The sequence below is a fragment of the Scyliorhinus torazame genome, chromosome 2, assembly GCF_047496885.1.
Source record: "Scyliorhinus torazame isolate Kashiwa2021f chromosome 2, sScyTor2.1, whole genome shotgun sequence".
NCBI lineage: Eukaryota > Metazoa > Chordata > Chondrichthyes > Carcharhiniformes > Scyliorhinidae > Scyliorhinus > Scyliorhinus torazame.
This window is the reverse complement of record NC_092708.1, coordinates 391387776-391408555: the sequence shown is the minus strand read 5'-3', so window position 1 is coordinate 391408555 and position 20780 is coordinate 391387776. Positions and strand designations below refer to the sequence as shown.

General features: G+C 50.8%; 1 protein-coding gene across 4 annotated transcripts in view; it reads right to left on the bottom strand.

Annotated features, from left to right (window-relative positions):
• The window catches only part of LOC140405816 (cytosolic carboxypeptidase 2-like), a 310411-nt gene that overhangs the window by 63137 nt on the left and 226494 nt on the right, over positions 1-20780 (bottom strand). For all 4 annotated transcript variants that reach the window (XM_072494234.1, XM_072494236.1, XM_072494235.1 and 1 more), the window contains exons 11-14: positions 10273-10400; positions 6288-6354; positions 3154-3249; positions 715-846 (exon numbers count right to left, since the gene is read on the bottom strand). In XM_072494234.1, the coding sequence (XP_072350335.1) occupies positions 715-846; positions 3154-3249; positions 6288-6354; positions 10273-10400 (423 nt within the window). The remainder of the gene's footprint in view (positions 1-714; positions 847-3153; positions 3250-6287; positions 6355-10272; positions 10401-20780) is intronic.

Genomic DNA, 20780 nt, shown 5'->3' with positions numbered 1-20780 from the left:
GTGGGAAGACCAGCAAAGGTTCAGTTACTCTTGATCTTTTTTGAATGCATAGCTCCTAGTGAGCTGCATATAAAGCTGCAAAACAATAGGTTTTTTGAAAACAAATAATTTTCAGCAGGGAACCAAGGAACGAGTAGACCTGAGGGGGAGAGAGTAAGTGGAGGAGGGAAAGGCATGGGTGTTCTCAAAGAGAAAATATTGCAGTTTGTGGAGGAAGTGTGGCAAAGTGGTACAAACTGGAATATTCTTTGAAAGAATATCCCCACGGCCCTTCCTTCAATACTATACTATTCTATGATTTTATCCAGTGATTGGGTTCCTGACAATCAGTAATCTTTATTATTGTCACAAGTAGGCTTATATTAACACTACAATGAAGTTACTGTGAAAAGCCCCTAGTCGCCACATTCTGTCGCCTGTTCAGGAGAATTCAGAATGCCCAATTCGCCTAACAGCACGTCTTTTGGGATTTGTGGGAGGAAACCGGAGCACCCGGAGGAAACCCACGCAGACACGGGGAGAACGTGCAGACTCCGCACAGACAGTGACCCAAGCCGGGAATCGAACCCCGGGTGCCTGGCGCTGTGAAGCAACGGTGCTAACCACTGTGCTACAGTGCCGCCCGTGCTACCTAGCCACACACACTAAAAGCTCAGAGATTGATTTTCATCCTCTTTGCCAAAATGGAAGATGTATGAGTAATGTAGCAATTACCAACAAATTTATGGTGGAGTCCAAGTTGTTGCCATTTTGGTGTGACTTGAAGGGGGCTTGAAGTGAGCGACCTTGGTGTTTTCCTGCATGTGTTTTTTCAGGTTTCTTGTGTGCCTGTGGTTCCTGTACAAACTAAACACAAGACATGAGGAAAATGTTAATCAATGCTCAGGATGCAGGTGTTATTGGCAAGACTATTCTGTCATCTCGACATTTCCCTGAAAAGAGTTTACAGCGCAGGAAGATACTGAGCTAAAAACAGAAACTGGGAGAAAGATTCAACAAGTATTTGTTGACTCAGCCTTTTGTGATTGACATGATTGCCGGAATAGATTCTCCATTCCGCCGGCAGCGCACCACTGCCCGCGGGTTTCCTGGCGGCGTGGGGTGGCTACATTGGGAATTCCATTGGCCAGCGGCGGGACCGGAGAGCCAGCGACAGCATTACGCCAAGAAACACTGGATGGGGAGGCAGAGAATTCACCCCGTGAACTCAGTCTGTCTTTCAGCAGATGCTGCCTCTGCTGCTGAGTGTTGTCCTGTATTTCCTGTTTCTATTTTAGATTTCCAACATCTGCAGTATTTTGCTTTTTTTAGTGTGGAGCTGGAGCCACGTTGTCAGGATGTTGGTCTCTTTGGATGGCTCGGACTATGGCAGTCAATATGGTCGCCTTCCTTAATCCTAATTATGTTTGCTCTAGAGTCGCCAGGTATCTTTCGATACCCCCACAAGGTTCAAACCTGGATACTGATCAAAGACTCGATACCCCAGTTAGTTACTTCAAAGTCAATGCTTATTTATTTACACACACAGTTAAATATACTCATGCACAAAACTCTACAGACTAAACTATCACTACTGCTAAAGCCTATACTTAGCTTTGGGCGCCCACTCAGTCAGAGGAACAATGGCCGTTGTTCGGTTCTGAGGCTGCTGGGGTCGAACTGGTACAGGGGAACAGCTAAGGTTGTCCGTCTGGCAGCGAGCGTTGACCTTGGACTTAATTGCTTCTGGTGCAGCTGGTGGACGGGTCTCTCCTCGGTGAGAGCCGCGTCCAAGAGAACGATTCTCTCTTGGGGGCTCCTTCTTATATCCAAAGGGGCTTCGCGCTCTTTTGGGCGGGCCTTGAACTTGGCCCCAATCAATTGGGCCATTTCTCGATCATTCCTATTGATTTCATCCAATAAAGGGATGGGTGCCCTGATGGCTGGGCGTGTCCTAGGTGGCCATTGGCCGTTGGCCTGCTTTGTTTCGGTCTCCTCTGGCGCCCGGGGTGTCTGCCTTAGTATCGGTTACTCTTTTGTCCCCGGAGATGGGCCATTAGAATGCTAATGGGCCTACAGTTTTGGTCTTGTCTGGGAGCTGCGGCTCCAATATACGGACAAGCTCTGAACCTGCTTGTTTTCTCAGCATTGTCCATTTTCCCTGCAATCTTTGCAAAGTGTCCATTGTGTAATCGGGAAGTGGCCGTCCCAGATGGCTACAAGGAGGATGCTGTAGGGGTGTACAGCACTTTGCTGAAGGGCTTGATGAACCAACTGGGTATTTTTATGACAATCTGACAGCTCAAAATGGCTAGTTTACCTGGGGCCAGCGTGGGACTGAGACGATTAGTCCAGTATCATGACCACTTCACTATCATTCCCACTAAAATGACAGTTCACAAATGGGAAATCCCAGCACGCAGCGATTGTACTTGAGAAATTTGGTCACAGGACTCACTCACTGCCCAAGTTGTTCAACCCTTCTCTGAGTATCCTCCATTTTTTTTCCACATTCTTTGATGAAGGCTGAGACTTACTAACCTGGACCGGGTTACCCTGAAATCGTTTTGAGGTCTGATATGTGGACCAGATAAGGGGTGGAAGGTGCCCCTCACTTTCGGAACCTATTGTGTTTTTTTCCATAGTTCACCTGATTTCAGGATCAATGATTCAAGATACATTCCTTCAGACTTGAGACCATCCTTCTTTCTCACAGAATAGCACCTTACAAAAAGGGGGCCATTCAGCCCATCGTGTTTGTGTCAGCCATTTGATAGGGCATTCCAATGATGCTATTATCCCCTGCTCTTTCCCCATTTCTTTTCATATTCAAGTACTCATCCAATTTCATTTTGAAATTATTACTGAATCCTCTTGCATCAACTTTTCAAGCAGTACAATTCAGATTACAACAATTCAATGCATTAAAAAATCTTCTCATCTCCCCTCTGCTCCCTTTGCATGTGACCCTGTTCCTCCACACACACTCTCTCTCTGACCTTCTGCCTTCATGTGTGTGTCTTTCTCTCATTGTTTCACTCCCATTGTATTATTCTCTTTACGTCTCTCCCTCCCTGTATCTCCCTTCATGTCTTTCACTTTTGGTATTGCTCTCTCTCACTTTCTTTGCCTCTCTCTTCCTTTCTCTCTGTATTTCTATCCAGGATTCCATACCTGGTAATGCTTTGCAGTATCCATCACTTTCCGGATTAAGTAGGAATTTTGTCTCTGTTTTTTGGTTTTCAGTTGTTTTTTCTTCTTTATCACATTCTGCGGAAAAAGGGAAGTGGATAATGTGGCGTAGTTACAGTTCAAATGCTGCAGTCAAAATTTGCTCATAGTCTAAGCTAGTGGGCTCTATTTACTCCCCCCTCCCACCCCCCCCACCCCACGCCGGGTGGGAGAATCGCCGGGGTGCCGCGTGAATCGCGCCACGCAGCCCCGACCCCCGCACGCAATTCTCCCACGCCCGGAAACCAGCGGTGCGCGATTCGCACCGGGCCGCTCGGAGAACCGGCGAGCGGCGATTCTCCGGCCCGGATGGGCCGAGCGGCCGCTACGACACGACAGGTTCCCGTCCACCCCTGGTCGCTGCCGGCGGGAACTCTGCTTGAACGCTGGGGGGGCGTGGGGGGCTGCCTGTGGGGGGGGGGGGAGGGGGCTCCTTCACCGGGGTGGCTTCCGATGGGGTATGGCCCGCGATCGGGGCCCACCGATCGGCGGGCCGGCCTCTCCCCCCGCCCAAGCGTACCTCCTTCCACGCGCAGCCTCAGAACACCGGCCCCATGTTGGTGAGGGGCCGGCATGCGTAAGACGTTCCCCGCGCATGCGCAGGATGGCGTGGTAAGGACGCTGGAGCGGCGTGAACTGCTCCAGCACTGTGCTGGCCCCCTGTGGGGGCAATAGGTCGTGCCCGGGCCCTGTTCGCGCCGTCGTGAAACGCGACGGCGTTCACGACGGCGCGAACACTTGGCCTCCATATCAGAGAATTGTCCCCAGTGCATCTCTCCAAGTACAAGTGACTCCTCGCAATAATACAAAGACATTACAAAAATGATACTGTGGAGTGAGAACTACAGAGTACAGACCCATCAGCAGTACTGCGCTAAAACAGACCTACTTCAGTAATTCCCCTTCACTTCTTCCCAGACAGACATTGGTGGAACCCAAGGAGCTGCTACAATTATGCAAAATTATGCATTATACTCATCCCGGCAGATTGGTTATTCAACGACTGTAGCATCGGAAACCCAATCTAGTCCTCAATCAATCTCCAATTCCAACAGAAGTTGTTGAACAGTAATGTGTATCTGGATAATTTAACCTCATTTACCCAGCAGCCAACAGGCTGAAATCAGCTAAATGGGCATCAAACCAGGGTCCTTCTGGTCTAACTGAGTCTACTTGTGTCAATTAACCAGCTAAACCACCGGGGGAAAATACTTTAATGAACCCAGGTAAGAATATGAATCATTCCTTGAGGAAAACTCTTTCATCCAATAACTCTGTTTGAATGGCCAGTCAAGCTCGCTGCACAGCCTCAATGTCCTGCTCAAACTTGAACACCGCATTCTCCTTCCAGGGCATTCTGCATCAACTTCATTGCATTTGAAACCCTGCCAACTACCACCTTTCCCATACAGACCTGCCTGCCCATTATTCCTGCCCTTGAAAACTTCCATTTGTTATCTGTCCCTTTGTGCATTTTAAAATGACCTGTTATCAACTCAAATTCCTCCATTGCATAACTCTTTCCTAACTCTGCAAATTTCACACGTCTCTCTGTCCCAGCTTGCACCCACCATTCTTTGAAATCTGGTAGTGCCACCATCAATGGGAGTATTTTTAGCATCTCACCCCCAAGCATTGGAACTTTCTCTCTCTCTCTAAGCCCCTCTGCTGTAGTATTTCTCCCCCCCCCCCCCCGCCCCACCTCCCATCCAGGATGGTGGGATACGTCACATGAACGCTAGGTTTTCTCCTTGGTTTCCCAGGAGGATTGTTGCACTCTACAGTACAAATAGCAAACTTCCTGCATCCTTTAGATGCCTCATCCTTACGCATGAGTTCAAAGAATGAGATCATCAAGAGATTCGATCATGCAGTGCCTTCGCAGCTAGGCCCACTTGGCTCTCATCCATCACCTATACACTAACACTGCATAATGTTCAGGAGCGGAAACCCCAAATAGTCTTTCCCTCACTGGCCCGGGGTAACAGCGCAATGTAGCCTGACCGAAATCAGCTGACTCAACGCAGGCTAAGATGTAACTTGGGAACTTCTGTTCTACATGACCTTTATTCATTACCGGGATGTAATCTTCCTAGCAAGGCCAACATTTATTGCCCAACCTTAGTTGCCCTGGTCAGGTGATAGTAGACCTATCTCTTAATTTCTTTTCATTCATTTACGGGGTGTGGGTGTCGCTGGTTAGGCCCAGCATTTATTGCCCATCCCTAGTTGCCCTTCAGAAGGTGGTGATGAGCTGCGTTCTTGAACCGCTGCAGCCCTTGAGGCGTAGGTCGACCCACTCTGCTGTTAGGGAGGGAATTCCAGGACGTTGCCCCAGCGACAGTGAAGGAACAGCCGATATATTTCCCAGTCAGGGTAGTGAGTGACTTGGAGGGGAACCTCCAGGTGGTGGGGTTCCAGGTTTCTGCTGCTCTTGTCCTTCTAGATGGTAGTGGTCGTGGGTTTGGAAGGTGCTGTCCCTTACATTAAATTTCCACCGTCTCTTACATATCGGCCCATGTCAGATTTCCTGATATGGGATTGCCTTCCTCAAAGGACAATCCAACAGGTTTATGGTCACTTTACTGACATCTGATTTTTGCATTCGGCTTCTTTTTAAATTGAATTCAAATTCTTCTGGGGTGCCATGGTGGAATTTGAATTCACATTCTCCTACATTATTAGTTCAGGACTCGAGATTACGGGTCCATTAACATAGGTAAGTTCAGTAAAGTGGCCATCGTCCCAGGTGATCATAGGCTGCTCTCCCCTTTGAGGGGGAGTGCTGACCAGTGGTAATTTAACCTGAGGGTCACCACATCTCAAGTGAGGGGCAAATTTGAGAAGGCGGGGGCTTCATCAATAATCTATTCATCCCTGAATAATTAACATAAGCACCGCAGTACTCATTGGCAGAACTGGCAATACCTTTACCCAGTAGACCATTCGGAGCAGCAGCTGGCATCATCAATGATGAGAAAGGTAGGACAGAAGATGAGGTAAATCAAGAAAAAAAGGCCTATTTGTTGAGCAGGGGGCTAACCTTCCCAGAGAATAAGCAGCCATTCAGTGCATACCTCATGCACCTCTCTTCCAAGATGCACAGGCTGGTAATCTGACTCGGAGCTGTTTGAACCAGTGGTGCTGTAATGAGAGGAGACAGTAACAAGCATTTCACCAATAACAGCTTACATTCCATGATGACACCTGTGGTTCAGTGGGTGGCATTCTCATCCCTGAGTCAGAAGGTTCAGGGTTCAAGGCCAACTATAGAGGCTTGAGCACATTAGCATTGAGGGAGTTGTTGTGTTATGTACTCTGGGATAACACAGGCTGCAACTCGATGCAGCTTTGAGTAAAAGATACTCCAGACTTTGAAGTAAGTTCAATTTGATTTATTGAACCATTAGCACAGTTTTCTATGAGTTCGACTTTCCTGCTAATCTTGCGATAGTAACTCAGTCTAACTAACCAGTCTGCTCTAAGCCACGTGGTGGGTGAGATGCTTCTGATCTGCCCCTGTCCTACTCTCTAAGTGTCGCCTGTGGAAAGAGACAGAGCATGTGTCCTTATATATGGGTTGTGTAATGCCCCTTGTGGTAGTGTCACCTCTGGGTGTCTTGACTGCCCATTGGTCGGGTCCGATTCTATGTGTTCATTAGCTGCATGTCTGCATGTCACGACGTCTCTGGTGTTCCCTCTAGTGTTTACTTAGTCGTAATGTATTTACATGAACCCCTTGTGTATTTACAGTGATGCATATCACCACAGGAGTGCTGCACAGTTGGAGGTACTATCTTCAGACGGGATGTTAAACTACGGTTCTGTCTGTTCTCCAAAGTTCCCATTGTGCTATTTCAAATCAGTCCTCCCTAGTATCCCAACTAATATTTATTCCTCAACCAACATCACTAAAATGTGTTAACTGGTCATTTTTATATTGTAGTTCGTTGGAGCTTGTGCACATTTTTTGCTGCATTCTCACAATAACAGCATTGGTTGTCATTGAGTTTTTATATAAATGCTAATTCTTTCTCCTTTTCGACAGAGCAATGTATGTTCAGCATTTACTCTTTTAGTGTAAAACATTCAGAAAACATTAAAAAATACACCTGGGTGAGGTGAAATTTTAAACAATCCTAAAAAGGATAAAAAGTAGCAGTCGGAGTAATGTCAGGGCCTACTGGGGTTTGGCTTGTCTTAAAATTTATACCTATTCAGAACTTACATAGATGCAGGAAGCTCACAAGCCTTCACTATTGCACAGCGAGATAGAGTCTCTGTTTTTTATAAGTTTAGAGTACCCAATTATTCTTTCCCAATTAAGAGGCAATTTAGCGTGGCCAATCCACCTAGCCTGCACAACTGTGGGTTGTGGGGGGGTGAGACTCACGCAGACACGGGGAGAATCTGCAAACTCCACACGGACAGTGACCCCAGGGCCGGGATCAAACCTAGGACCTCGGCGCTGTGAGGCAGCAGTGCTAACCACTGCGCCACCGTGCTGCCTGAGACAGAGCCGCTTAATGAATTAGGTGGGGTTTCAACTGATTGAGGAAATTTGCCCGTTCGTACATCTTGGCATAAAACCAGCATAAATGATTTTCCTGCCAAAGGCTTTTTTCAGGGCGATTGAGAGAAGGATTGCTTTGTTCATATGGGGAGGGAAGGTGGTCAGAGTTAGAAAGGTGCTGCTACAGAGGGGGAGGCAGGCAGGGGGTTTGGGTCTTCCAAATCTGATGTATTACTACTGGGCGGCGAATGTGGAGAAGGTACGGAGCTGGGTCAGAGGGGTGGATTCCCAGTGGGTCAGAATGGAGGAGAGTTTGTGCAGGGGGTCGGGATTGAAAGCACTAGCAACAGCGCCGCTCCCGATGGCCCCGGGGAAATACTCAGGCAGTCCGGTAATAATAGCTTAATTGAGAATTTGGAGGCAGTTTCGCCAACACTTCGGGTTGGGGCAGGGTCAAGGGAAATGCCGATTTCGGGGAACCACAGATTTGAGCCAGGGAAGTGGGATGGAAATTTTCAGAAATGGGAGGTGAAGGGGATTAAGACGCTAAAAGATTTGTTTCTTAGGGGTCGGTTTGCAGGATTGAAGGAGCTGGAAGCGAAGTATGGGCTGGAGCAGGAGGAAATGTTTAGATACATGCAGGTTCGAAATTTTGCCAGAAAGGAGATACAGAGCTTCACGGTGGAACCGGCCTCCACATTGCCGGAGGTGCTGACGACAGGGGGCTGGAGAAGGGGGCAGTGTCAGCGGTTTACGGAGCTATTTTGGAAGAGGAGAAGGCACCACTGGAAGGGATCAAAGCAAAGTGGGAGGAAGTGTTGGAAGAGGATATGGAGGAAGGGTTTTGGTGTGAGGTGCTCCAGAGAGTGAACGCCTCCACCTCGTGTGCGAGGTTGGGGCTGATACAGCTGAAGGTGGTGTACAGAGCACACCTCACGAGGGCGAGGATGAGCCGATTCTTTGAAGGAGTAGAAGATATGTGAGAATGTTGCAGGAGGGGGTGGGGGGGGCTAATCACGTTCATACGTTTTGGTCCTGTCCGAAGCTGCATTACTGGAAGGAGGTTTTTAGGGTAATTTCTAAAGTGGTGCACATGAAACTGGACCCGGGCTCTCGGGAGGCCACATTCGGGGTGTCGGACCAGCCGGGGTTGGAAACGGGTGCGGAGGCAGATGTTGTAGCCTTCGCCTCGTTGATTGCCCGAAAGCGGATCCTGTTGGGATGGCGAGCAGCCTCTCCACCCTGTGCCCTGGCGTGGCGGGGGGACCACCGTGCCCTGGCGTGGTGGGGGGACCACCGTGCCCTGGCGTGGCGGGGGGACCACCGTGCCCTGGCATGGTGGGGGGACCACCGTGCCCTGGTATGGCGGGGGGACCACCGTGCCCTGGCCTGGCGGGGGGACCACCGTGCCCTGGCGTGGTGGGGGGACCACCGTGCCCTGGCGTGGCGGGGGGACCACCGTGCCCTGGCGTGGCGGGGGGACCACCGTGCCCTGGCGTGGTGGGGGGACCACCGTGCCCTGGCGTGGTGGGGGGACCACCGTGCCCTGGTGTGGCGGGGGGACCACCGTGCCCTGGTGTGGTGGGGGGACCACCGTGCCCTGGCCTGGCGGGGGGACCACCGTGCCCTGGCGTGGTGGGGGGACCACCGTGCCCTGGTGTGGTGGGGGGACCACCGTGCCCTGGCCTGGCGGGGGGACCACCGTGCCCTGGCGTGGTGGGGGTCCACCGTGCCCTGGCGTGGCGGGGGGACCAGTTTGAACTGAGGGGAAGGATGGACGGGTTCTACAATTCATGGGCATTATTCATTATGCACTTTCATGAACTGGATAACATCCACCATTAGTTGGGGGAGGATGGGTGGGAGGGTTGGGGGGGAGGGGGGGCGGTGTGTGTTGATGGTGACTATGGGTGATTCCTGATTCCTTTTGTCATTTGTTTGTGTGAACATGCGGGCTAATGTTTGGGGTTTGGTGGGAGGATGGGATCGTTGTTATTGATATGGGGATTGACATATCTGTTACTGATTGTTGTTTATTGTTGGTGGGTGTAAATTTGGGAGAAAATGTGAAAAAGGAGGAGAATAATTAAAAAATTATTTTTAAAAAAAAATCAATTGTGCATGCATTCCCTCCTCGGGGGATGGGGACAGGGCGGGAGACAGGGAAACGTTAAAACTTTTATGTCCAACTGAGTTGGATATTCACCAGGCTGGGATCTCATACTGTTCCCTCTACTCTGAAGTTGAAAACTGAATACTATCAGGAAGCAGTGTAATTGCAGCTGCCATATAGCATGTGAAACAGCTACTTAACAGAACTTCTTTTCCCGCTTGTGGGGAAGTGCCTCAATTCCACTTTGCAAGATGAAAATGCAGAACTTACCACACGAGAAGTTGAACGCAACTTATTAATACATGGTACAAATTGTTCCATCGTTACTTAAACTAAGGTAATTGTTTGGTATGGCGGCCCTTAATGAAATGCGAGTGAATTATACTAGGTTAAAGAGAACTCGCCCTGTAAGTCATTAATGTCACAACTAACGTACCTGGATTCGATATAGGAGAGGATATCGCCAAGTGATGCATCAGAATCATATCGCACACTGGACATCTTCAATTTGGCAGCAACATCTTCTTTTATTTGATTCTGCAACTGCCTTTTGCATTGAATATACTGGAGCAAAGAAACAGAATCAACTAGTCCACCGTGAAATAAGGATACAATTGGCCTTTGGTCATAGAGCAAAATGAATGATAATGAATCAGCCCCTCACCTACACTCTAATAATAATCGCTTAATGTCACAAGTAGGCTTCAATAAAGTTACTGTGAAAAGCCCCTAGTCGCCTCATTCCGGCATCTGTGTGGTAAACCACATTATTGTCTTATATTCACTGTGCTGTGTTGTACCTGCCTGGGCTTGTCCAGGCTGGCTCCACCTGCGGCTCCTCCCCTCAGGCTTCTGTATAAAAGTGGCAAGTTTGGGTCCAGAGGAAGGAGGCTTGCTGTTTAGTGTATTAAAGCCTCAGTTACGTTTATCACTCGTCGTCTGTTATTGATGGTGTGTCGGACTTCCGGGTGCGGCAATGACCAGCTGAGTCGCACGTTTCGGCAGCTCCCTGTGAAACGGACTTTTGGGCTCTTGATAGGAGCCCCAACGGCAATTTTGACGGCTAAAAACACTGTGCGGTAAACCAGAAGGGAATCCCCCCTGGATACGGATGGAAAAAGGAGGAGAGAGTGGCCAGATTGCAGTGGATCCTTTAGAACAGCGGCAAGGAAGGCAAGCAAAAACCAAGATGGCGTCGGAAGGTGGCAGTTTAACATGGGGCCCTGAACAACAAGAGTTCTTGAAATGCTGTGTGGAAGAGATAAAAAAGGAAATGAAGAAAGAGCTGTTGGTCCCGATACTACAGGCGATCGAAGGGCTAAAGGAGGAACAAAAGACCCAGGAGCGGGAGCTTCGGGTCGTGAAGGCAAAGGCAGCCGAGAATGAGGACGATATACAGGGCCTGGTGGTGAAGACGGAGACGCAGGAGGCACATCAGAAACGATGTGTGGAAAGGTTGGAGGCACTGGAAAACAACGCAAGGAGGAACAACCTGAGGATTCTTGGTCTTCCTGAAGGTGTGGAGGGAGCGGACGTCGGGGCATATGTGAGCACGATGCTGCACTCGTTAATGGGAGCGGAGGCCCCGGCGGGTCCGTTGGAGGTGGAGGGAGCATACCGAGTGATGGCGCGAGGACCGAGAGCAGGAGAAATTCCCAGAGCCATAGTGGTGAGATTCCTCCGTTTTAAGGATAGAGAAATGGTCCTTAGATGGGCGAAGAAAACTCGGAGCAGTAAATGGGAGAACGCGGTGATCCGCGTTTATCAAGACTGGAGTGCGGAGGTGGCGAGAAGGAGGGCGAGCTTTAATCGGGCCAAGGCGGTGCTTCATAAAAAGAAGATAAAATTTGGAATGCTGCAACCGGCAAGACTGTGGGTCACATATCGAGGGAGGCACCACTACTTTGAGACGGCGGATGAAGCGTGGACTTTTATTGTGGAAGAATAACTGGAATGAGCGGGTTATTAAAAAGAACGTTCGAACAAAGTGGTGGGGCGAATGTGGGGGGCAAAGAGGGGTTTTATGTACTAATCCTGCGATGTGGTAACTTTTCTCTCTCCCACAGGTGGTGATGGGGGGAGGAGGGGAGGTGGAGGAGATGGGGCGTTGGCCATTGGGGGCGGGGCCAAGGGAGAAGCGCGGGCTTGGTTCCCGCGCTATGATAATCATGGCGGGAATAGAGAAGCAGGAAGGAGGGGGCGTCGCACGGTGCGAGCCGAGGTCACGGGGGGAAGCCGAGGTCAGCCAGAGTTTGCTGACTTCTGGGAGCAACATGGGGGGAGTAATTACGCTAGCGGGGGATCTAGCGGGGGGGGTGGGAGTGGGGAATTACTGGGTTGCTGCTGCTGGGGAGAGGGGGGAGCTGGTATGGGAGAGGATGGGCGGGGGGGCACCGCCTGGGGGAGATACAGCTGCGTGGGAACTGGGTGAGGAGCTGGAAAAAGGTGATGGCTAATCGACAAGGGGGGGGGGGTAGGAAGCCCCCCAACTCGGCTGATCACGTGGAACGTGAGAGGGCTGAACGGGCCGATAAAGAGGGCACGGGTACTCGCACACCTTAAGAAACTTAAGGCAGATGTGGTTATGTTACAGGAAACGCACCTGAAACTGATAGACCAGGTTAGGCTACGCAAAGGATGGGTGGGGCAGGTGTTCCATTCGGGGCTAGATGCGAAAAACAGGGGGGTGGCTATATTAGTGGGGAAGCGGGTAATGTTCGAGGCAAAGACTATAGTGGCGGATAACGGGGGCAGATACGTGATGGTGAGTGGCAAACTACAGGGGGAGACGGTGGTTTTGGTAAACGTATATGCCCCGAACTGGGATGATGCCAATTTTATGAGGCGGATGCTAGGACGCATTCCGGACCTAGAGATGGGAAAGCTGATAATGGGGGGCGATTTTAATACGGTGTTGGAACCAGGGCTGGATAGGTCGAAGTCCAGGACTGGAAGGAGGCCGGCAGCAGCCAAGGTGCTTAAAGATTTTATGGAGCAGATGGGAGGAGTAGACCCGTGGAGATTTAGCAGACCTAGGAGTAAGGAGTTCTCGTTTTTCTCCTATGTCCATAAAGTCTACTCGCGAATAGACTTTTTTGTGCTGGGTAGGGCATTGATCCCGAAGGTGAGGGGAACGGAGTATACGGCTATAGCCATTTCGGATCACGCTCCACACTGGGTGGACTTGGAGATAGGGGAGGAAACAGGAGGGCGCCCACCCTGGAGAATGGACATGGGACTAATGGCAGATGAGGGGGTGTGTCTAAGGGTGAGGGGGTGCATTGAAAGGTACTTGGAACTCAATGATAATGGGGAGGTCCAGGTGGGAGTGGTCTGGGAGGCGTTGAAGGCGGTGGTTAGAGGGGAGCTGATATCAATAAGGGCACATAAAGGGAAGCAGGAGAGTAAGGAACGGGAGCGGTTGCTGCAAGAACTTTTGAGGGTGGACAGACAATATGCGGAAGCACCGGAGGAGGGACTGTACAGGGAAAGGCAAAGGCTACATGTAGAATTTGACTTGCTGACTACGGGCACTGCAGAGGCACAATGGAGGAAGGCACAGGGTGTACAGTACGAATATGGGGAGAAGGCGAGCAGGTTGCTGGCACACCAATTGAGGAAAAGGGGAGCAGCGAGGGAAATAGGGGGAGTGAGGGATGAGGAAGGAGAGATGGAGCGGGGAGCGGAGAGAGTGAATGGAGTGTTCAAGACATTTTATAAAAAATTATATGAAGCTCAACCCCCGGATGGGAGGGAGAGAATGATGGGCTTCTTGGATCGGCTGGAATTTCCCAAGGTGGAAGAGCAGGAAAGGGTGGGACTGGGAGCACAGATCGAGGTAGAAGAAGTGGTGAAAGGAATTAGGAGCATGCAGGCGGGAAAGGCCCCGGGACCGGATGGATTCCCAGTCGAATTCTATAGAAAATATGTGGACTTGCTCGCCCCGGTACTGACGAGGACCTTTAATGAGGCAAAGGAAAGGGGACAACTGCCCCCGACTATGTCTGAAGCAACGATATCGCTTCTCTTAAAGAAGGAAAAGGACCCGCTACAATGCGGGTCCTATAGACCTATTTCCCTCCTAAATGTAGATGCCAAGGTCCTGGCCAAGGTAATGGCAATGAGAATTGAGGAATGTGTCCCGGGGGTGGTCCACGAGGACCAAACTGGGTTTGTGAAGGGGAGACAGCTGAACACGAATATACGGAGGTTGTTAGGGGTAATGATGATGGCCCCACCAGAGGGAGAAACGGAGATAGTAGTGGCGATGGATGCCGAGAAAGCATTTGATAGAGTGGAGTGGGATTATTTGTGGGAGGTGTTGAGGAGATTTGGTTTTGGAGAGGGGTATGTTAGATGGGTGCAGCTGTTGTATAGGGCCCCAGTGGCGAGCGTGGTCACGAATGGACGGGGATCTGCATATTTTCGGCTCCATAGAGGGACAAGGCAGGGATGCCCTCTGTCCCCATTATTGTTTGCACTGGCGATTGAGCCCCTGGCGATAGCGTTGAGGGGTTCCAAGAAGTGGAGGGGAGTACTTAGGGGAGGAGAAGAGCACCGGGTATCTTTGTATGCGGACGATTTGCTACTATATGTGGCGGACCCGGCGGAGGGGATGCCAGAAATAATGCGGATACTTGGGGAGTTTGGGGATTTTTCAGGGTATAAATTGAACATGGGGAAAAGTGAGTTGTTTGTGGTGCATCCAGGGGAGCAGAGTAGAGAAATAGAGGACCTACCGCTGAGGAAGGTAACAAGGGACTTTCGTTACCTGGGGATCCAGATAGCTAAGAATTGGGGCACATTGCATAGGTTAAATTTAACGCGGTTGGTGGAACAGATGGAGGAGGATTTCAAGAGATGGGATATGGTATCCCTGTCAATGGCAGGGAGGGTGCAGGCGGTTAAGATGGTGGTCCTCCCGAGATTCCTCTTTGTGTTTCAGTGCCTCCCGGTGGTGATCACGAAGGCTTTTTTTAAAAGGATTGAAAAGAGCATCATGGGTTTTGTGTGGGCCGGGAAGACCCCGAGAGTGAGGAAGGGATTCTTACAGCGTAGCAGGGATAGGGGGGGGGCTGGCACTACCGAGCCTAAGTGAGTATTATTGGGCCGCTAATATTTCAATGGTGAGTAAGTGGATGGGAGAGGAGGAGGGAGCGGCGTGGAAGAGATTAGAGAGGGCGTCCTGTAGGGGGACTAGCCTACAGGCTATGGTGACAGCCCCATTGCCGTTCTCACCGAGGAACTACACCACAAGCCCGGTGGTGGTGGCTACACTGAAGATTTGGGGACAGTGGAGACGGCATAGGGGAAAGACTGGAGCCTTGGGGGGGTCCCCGATAAGAAACAATCATAGGTTTGCCCCGGGGGGAATGGATGGGGGATATGGAATGTGGCAAAGAGCAGGAATAACGCAACTGAAAGATCTGTTTGTGGATGGGAAGTTCGCGAGTCTGGGAGCGCTGACCAAGAAATATGGGTTGCCCCAAGGGAATGCATTCAGGTATATGCAACTGAGGGCTTTTGCGAGGCAACAGGTGAGGGAATTCCCGCAGCTCCCGACACAAGAGGTGCAGGACAGAGTGATCTCAAAGACATGGGTGGGGGATGGTAAGGTGTCAGATATATATAGGGAAATGAGGGACGAAGGGGAGACTATGGTAGATGAACTAAAAGGGAAATGGGAAGAAGAGCTGGGGGAGGAGATCGAGGAGGGGCTGTGGGCAGATGCCCTAAGCAGGGTAAACTCGTCGTCCTCGTGTGCCAGGCTAAGCCTGATTCAGTTTAAGGTATTACACAGGGCACATATGACTGGAGCACGGCTCAGTAAATTTTTTGGGGTGGAGGATAGGTGTGCGAGGTGCTCGAGAAGCCCAGCGAATCATACCCATATGTTTTGGTCATGCCCGGCACTACAGAGGTTTTGGATGGGGGTGACAAAGGTGCTTTCAAAAGTAGTAGGAGTCCGGGTCGAACCAAGCTGGGGGTCGGCTATATTTGGGGTTGCACAAGAGCCGGGAGTGCAGGAGGCGAGAGAGGCCGATGTTTTGGTCTTTGCGTCCCTAGTAGCCCTGCGCAGGATATTGCTAATGTGGAAAGAAGCCAAGCCCCCGGGGGTGGAGACCTGGATAAATGACATGGCGGGGTTTATAAAGCTAGAGCGGATTAAGTTCGTCCTAAGGGGGTCGGCTCAAGGGTTCACCAGGCGGTGGCAACCGTTCGTCGAATACCTCGCAGAAAGATAGACGGAATGGGAAAAAGAAGGCAGCAGCAGCAGCCCAGGATCGGGGGGTGGGGGGTGGAGGGGGGGGGGGGGGTAGGAGGAACCAGAAGGACTCTCAGGGTTGTTAATATATACTGTATAATATGTATAGGTCGTTGCTACAGATAATTATATATTGGACTGTTAAATTATATTTTTGGAGAGTGTTACTTGTGACAAGGCAGTTGCCAATTAGGGCTAGTTTTCATTTTTGTTATTTATTATTTATTCATTTTTTGTTTATAAAATAGGTCATTGTTATTTGTGTTGTTATAATATTGTGTAAAGGATGCACAATGTACTGTGTTGGTTGACCAAAAATTTTCAATAAAATATTTAATTTAAAAAAAAATTGATGGTGTGTCAATTTAATACACTAAACTTCTAAAGATGGACTCTTCACTCAAGGTGAACTCCTCACTCAAGCCTGATCGTTTGCAACTGGACCCACAAGCAGCTGACGCGACAGAGACTTTTGAACACTGGCTAAGCTGCTTCGAGGCGTACCTCGCATCTTTCAACGAAGACTTCACGGGCCTCCAGAAGAAGCAGGTCCTCCACGCACGGGTGAGCCCAAGAGTCTTTAGCCTCATCAGGGACACCCCCTCGTACGCGGAGGCAATAACGCTGCGAATGGGACATTACGTGAAATCCGTTAACCAGGTCTTTGCTAGGCACCTCCTCACCACGTGACGGCAACGCCCTGGGGAATCACTCGCGGAATTCCTGTGTGCCTTGCGCATCCTCTGCCGGAACTGTGACTGCCGGGCGATATCATCTACCCAGCACGCGGAGCTGCTGATCAGGGACGCCTATGTCGCGGGCAGGCACTCGAACTTTATCCGCCAGCGCTTATTAGAAGGGGGGACACTCGGCCTCCCAGAGACAGTACAACTCTCCAACTCACTGGAGGTGGCCTCACAAAACATAGGGGCCTACACCTCCGACCACGCGGCACCCTCGTGGACCTCGTGGGCGCAGCCATCAACCGACCCGGGTGCGATGCAAGCCTGCGCCGTGCGGTGGACCGCCAACGCCGGAGGCCCGAAGTGCAACTCCTGCTGCCAGGGTACACACCCCCGACAACGCTGCCCGGCACGGAACACAACCTGTAACGGCTGTGGGAAGAAGGGCCATTTTGCAAAAGCCTGCCAGGCCCTCCCCTCCCCTAAATCTTCTAGGCCCAGCAGCGCTGCCTGCTGCCTGTCGGGGCCGCCCCCAGCTGCCGCGCCATCCGCCATGTGCGACCCGTGGGCACCGCCACCTTTAATTCTGAGCAACACGTGCGACCCACAGTGGCCGCCATCTTGGATGCCATCTTACACCCCACTCGCCACGTGCGACCCACGGGGCCCGCCATCTTGGGCGCCATCTTGGGACCACTCCACAGCCTCCCGGGAGCCCTGCTCACTCGACCGTACGCAGGCCGCCGCCACCTCCGACCGACCTACCAACCGCTGTACGACACTCGCCTCCGTCACACTGGACCAGTCCCGGCCGCACCACCTCGCGAAGTCCACGATGACCGTCCGGATCAACGGGCACGAGACGTCCTGCCTCTTCGACTCCGTGAGCACAGACAGCTTCATACATCCTGATACGGTAAGGCGCTGCTCCCTCCCCATCCTACCCGCGACCCAGAAAATCTCCCTGGCTTCCGGATCCGACACAGTGGAAATCCGGGGGTACTGTGTCGCGACCCTCACTGTGCAAGGCGTAGAGTACACCAACTTTAGGCTCCAAATCCTCCCCCATCTCTGCGCTGCCCCATTACTGGGGCTCGACTTCCAGTGCCATCTCCAGAGCCTTACCCTAAAGTTCAACGCACCCTGCCCTCCCTCACCGTCTGTAGCCTCACCCTCCCTCTTCACAAATCTCACCCCGAACTGTAACCCCGTCGCTACCAGAAGCAGACGCTGCAGTGCCCAGGACAGGACCTTCATCAGGTCGGAGGTCCAGCGACTCCTGCGAGAGGGGATCATTGAGGCTAGTAACAGCCCCTGGAGAGCCCAAGTGGTGGTGGTCAAGACTGGGGAGAAGCACCGGATGATCATCGATTATAGCCAGATCATCAACAGATACACGCAGCTCGATGCGTACCCCTCCCATGGTCAATCAGATTGCACAGTATCGAGTCTTCTCTACAGTCGACTTGACGTCCGCGTACCACCAGCTCCCTATCTGCCCGGAGGACCGCCAATACACTGCCTTCGAGGCAGACGGCCGCCTCTATCACTTCCTCAGGGCTCCCTGCGACATCACCAATGTGGTCTCGGTCTTCCAAAGGGAAATGGACCAAATGGTTGACAAGTACGGGCTGCGGGCCACGTTCCTGTACCTAGACAACGTCACCATCTGCGGCTGTGACCAGCAGGACCATGACGAGGCCCTCCGGTGCTTCCTCCACACCGCAGAACTGCTGAACCTCACGTATAATAGAGAGAAATGCGTCTTTCGCACAACCCGCCTGGCCATCCTCGGCTACGCCGTGGAACACGGAGTCCTGGGGCCCGAACCCGACCGCATGCACCCCCTCATGGAACTCCCCCTCCCCCACTGCCCCAAGGCCCTGAAGAAATGCCTGGGGTTCTTCTCTTACTATGCCCAGTGGGTCCCCAACTACGCGGACAAGGCCCGCCCATTGATCAAGTCCACCATGTTTCCCCTGACGACTGAGGCCCGACTGGCCTTCGATCGCATCAAAGCAGACATCGCCAAAGCCGCGATGCACGCTGTGGACGAGTCCATCCCGTTCCAAGTGGAGAGCGATGCGTCTGACTTTGCTCTGGCCGCTACACTCAACCAGGCGGGCAGCCCCGTGGCTTTCTTCTCCCGTACCCTCCATGGCTCCGAAATCCGACACTCCTCCGTCGAAAAGGAGGCCCAAGCCATCGTACAAGCTGTGAGACATTGGAGGCATTACCTGACCGGCAGGCGATTCACTCTCCTCACTGACCAACGGTCGGTTGCCTTCATGTTCAATAACACACAGCGGGGTAAGATCAAGAATGACAAGATTCTGAGATGGGGGATCGAGCTCACCACATTACAGCTACGATATCTTGTATCAACCTGGGAAACTCAATGAGCCCCCAGATGTCCTATCCCGCGGTACATGTGCCAGCACACAGGTACACTGACTTCGGGTCCTCCACAATGACCTCTGTGACCCGGGGGTCACCCGCTTTTTCCACTTTATCAAGGCTTGCAACCTGCTTCATCGAGGAGGTCAGGACCATGACCAGGGACTGCCAGGTCTGGTGTATTGTACAAGAGCAAGCTGCACTTCTATCGGCAAAGGCTGTTGGAATGAAATAAATGTGTGTTTGTGAAAAAGGAACAGAACTTTAGACTCTTCATATCACAGCAACTAAAACGTCTAACAATTGGTCGCAGAGGATGGTTGCTGTGTAAATGTGAAGGTTTGAAAGATACAACTTTTCCAGATCAAACCAAGCAGTGAGTGAGAAAAAAAAAAAAGATACATGGCTGAACCCAGGATAAAGGTGGCTGGATATGACTATCCCCCCTTATTTTCAGAAAGGGAATCGTACGACCAATGGAGAAGTGCAGTAGTTATGTGGACTAAGGTAACTGCTTTGGGAAAGAGAAAACAAGGTATGGCATTGGCTCTTTCTCTACCATATGGCAGTAAAATCCGAAACAAAGTGCTTTCTGAGCTGGAATTGGAAGAGTTAGACTCAGAAGAAGGTCTGGAGACTTTATTACGTTATATGGATAAGATTTACAAGAAAGATGACTTGTTAAGTGCGTGTGAAGCATGGTCGGATTTTGATAAGTTCCGGAAAATGGAGGATATCTCCATGGAAGACTATATAACGGAATTTGGCAGACTATATAAAAGGTTGCAGAAAAACAACTTGGAATTTCCACAGTCTGTGTTGGCCTTTAAATTACTTGACTGTGCTAGAGTGAGCAACATGGATAGGCTCCTGGTTTTGACAGGAGTTCAGTTTACGGATAAGGATACCTTATTCGAACAGATGACAAAAGCTTTACAAAAGTTTCTGGGGAAAGATTCGATTCCGATGGCTCTGATGACCCAAATAGGTCAGCCTGCAATAAGGCAGAATATGGAAGATACACTACTAACAGGATGGCGAAATTGTATGGCTACGAACAGGGCTCAAGACTAGAGAAGGAGACCGAGACAAGGAAATTATGAAGACAGAAACCCAGTTACAACCTACAATAGGAAGATGAACCCCAGAAATGCACGGGGCATGATAAATCGATGTTTTCGATGTGACTCTCAATACCATTATGCTTTCAATTGTCCAACTCGTTATGATAGAGTGTTTGAAGCGACACATGACACGGAAGAGTCAGAAGAGGAAAAAGATAGTGACCAGGAAGAAGGCATTGTCCTATTGACAAGCAGTTTTAGCCAGTAATGAGGGTGTTGGTTGCAGAATCCTTCAACTGTGCTGTATTGGACAGTGGCTGCACATCTACTGTGTGTGGAATTGACTGGTTAAAATGTTACTGGACTCCTTGAATGCTGAAAATCGTAACAAGGTTAAGGAATTTGAAAGTTCCACAAGTTTCAGGTTTGAGGATGATAATACTCTGAAGTCGCTGAAGAGTGGTGATCCCTTGCAATATTGCCGGAGTGAATCATTTCATTAGCACGGATGTTGTATCAAGTGAGATACCTTTGC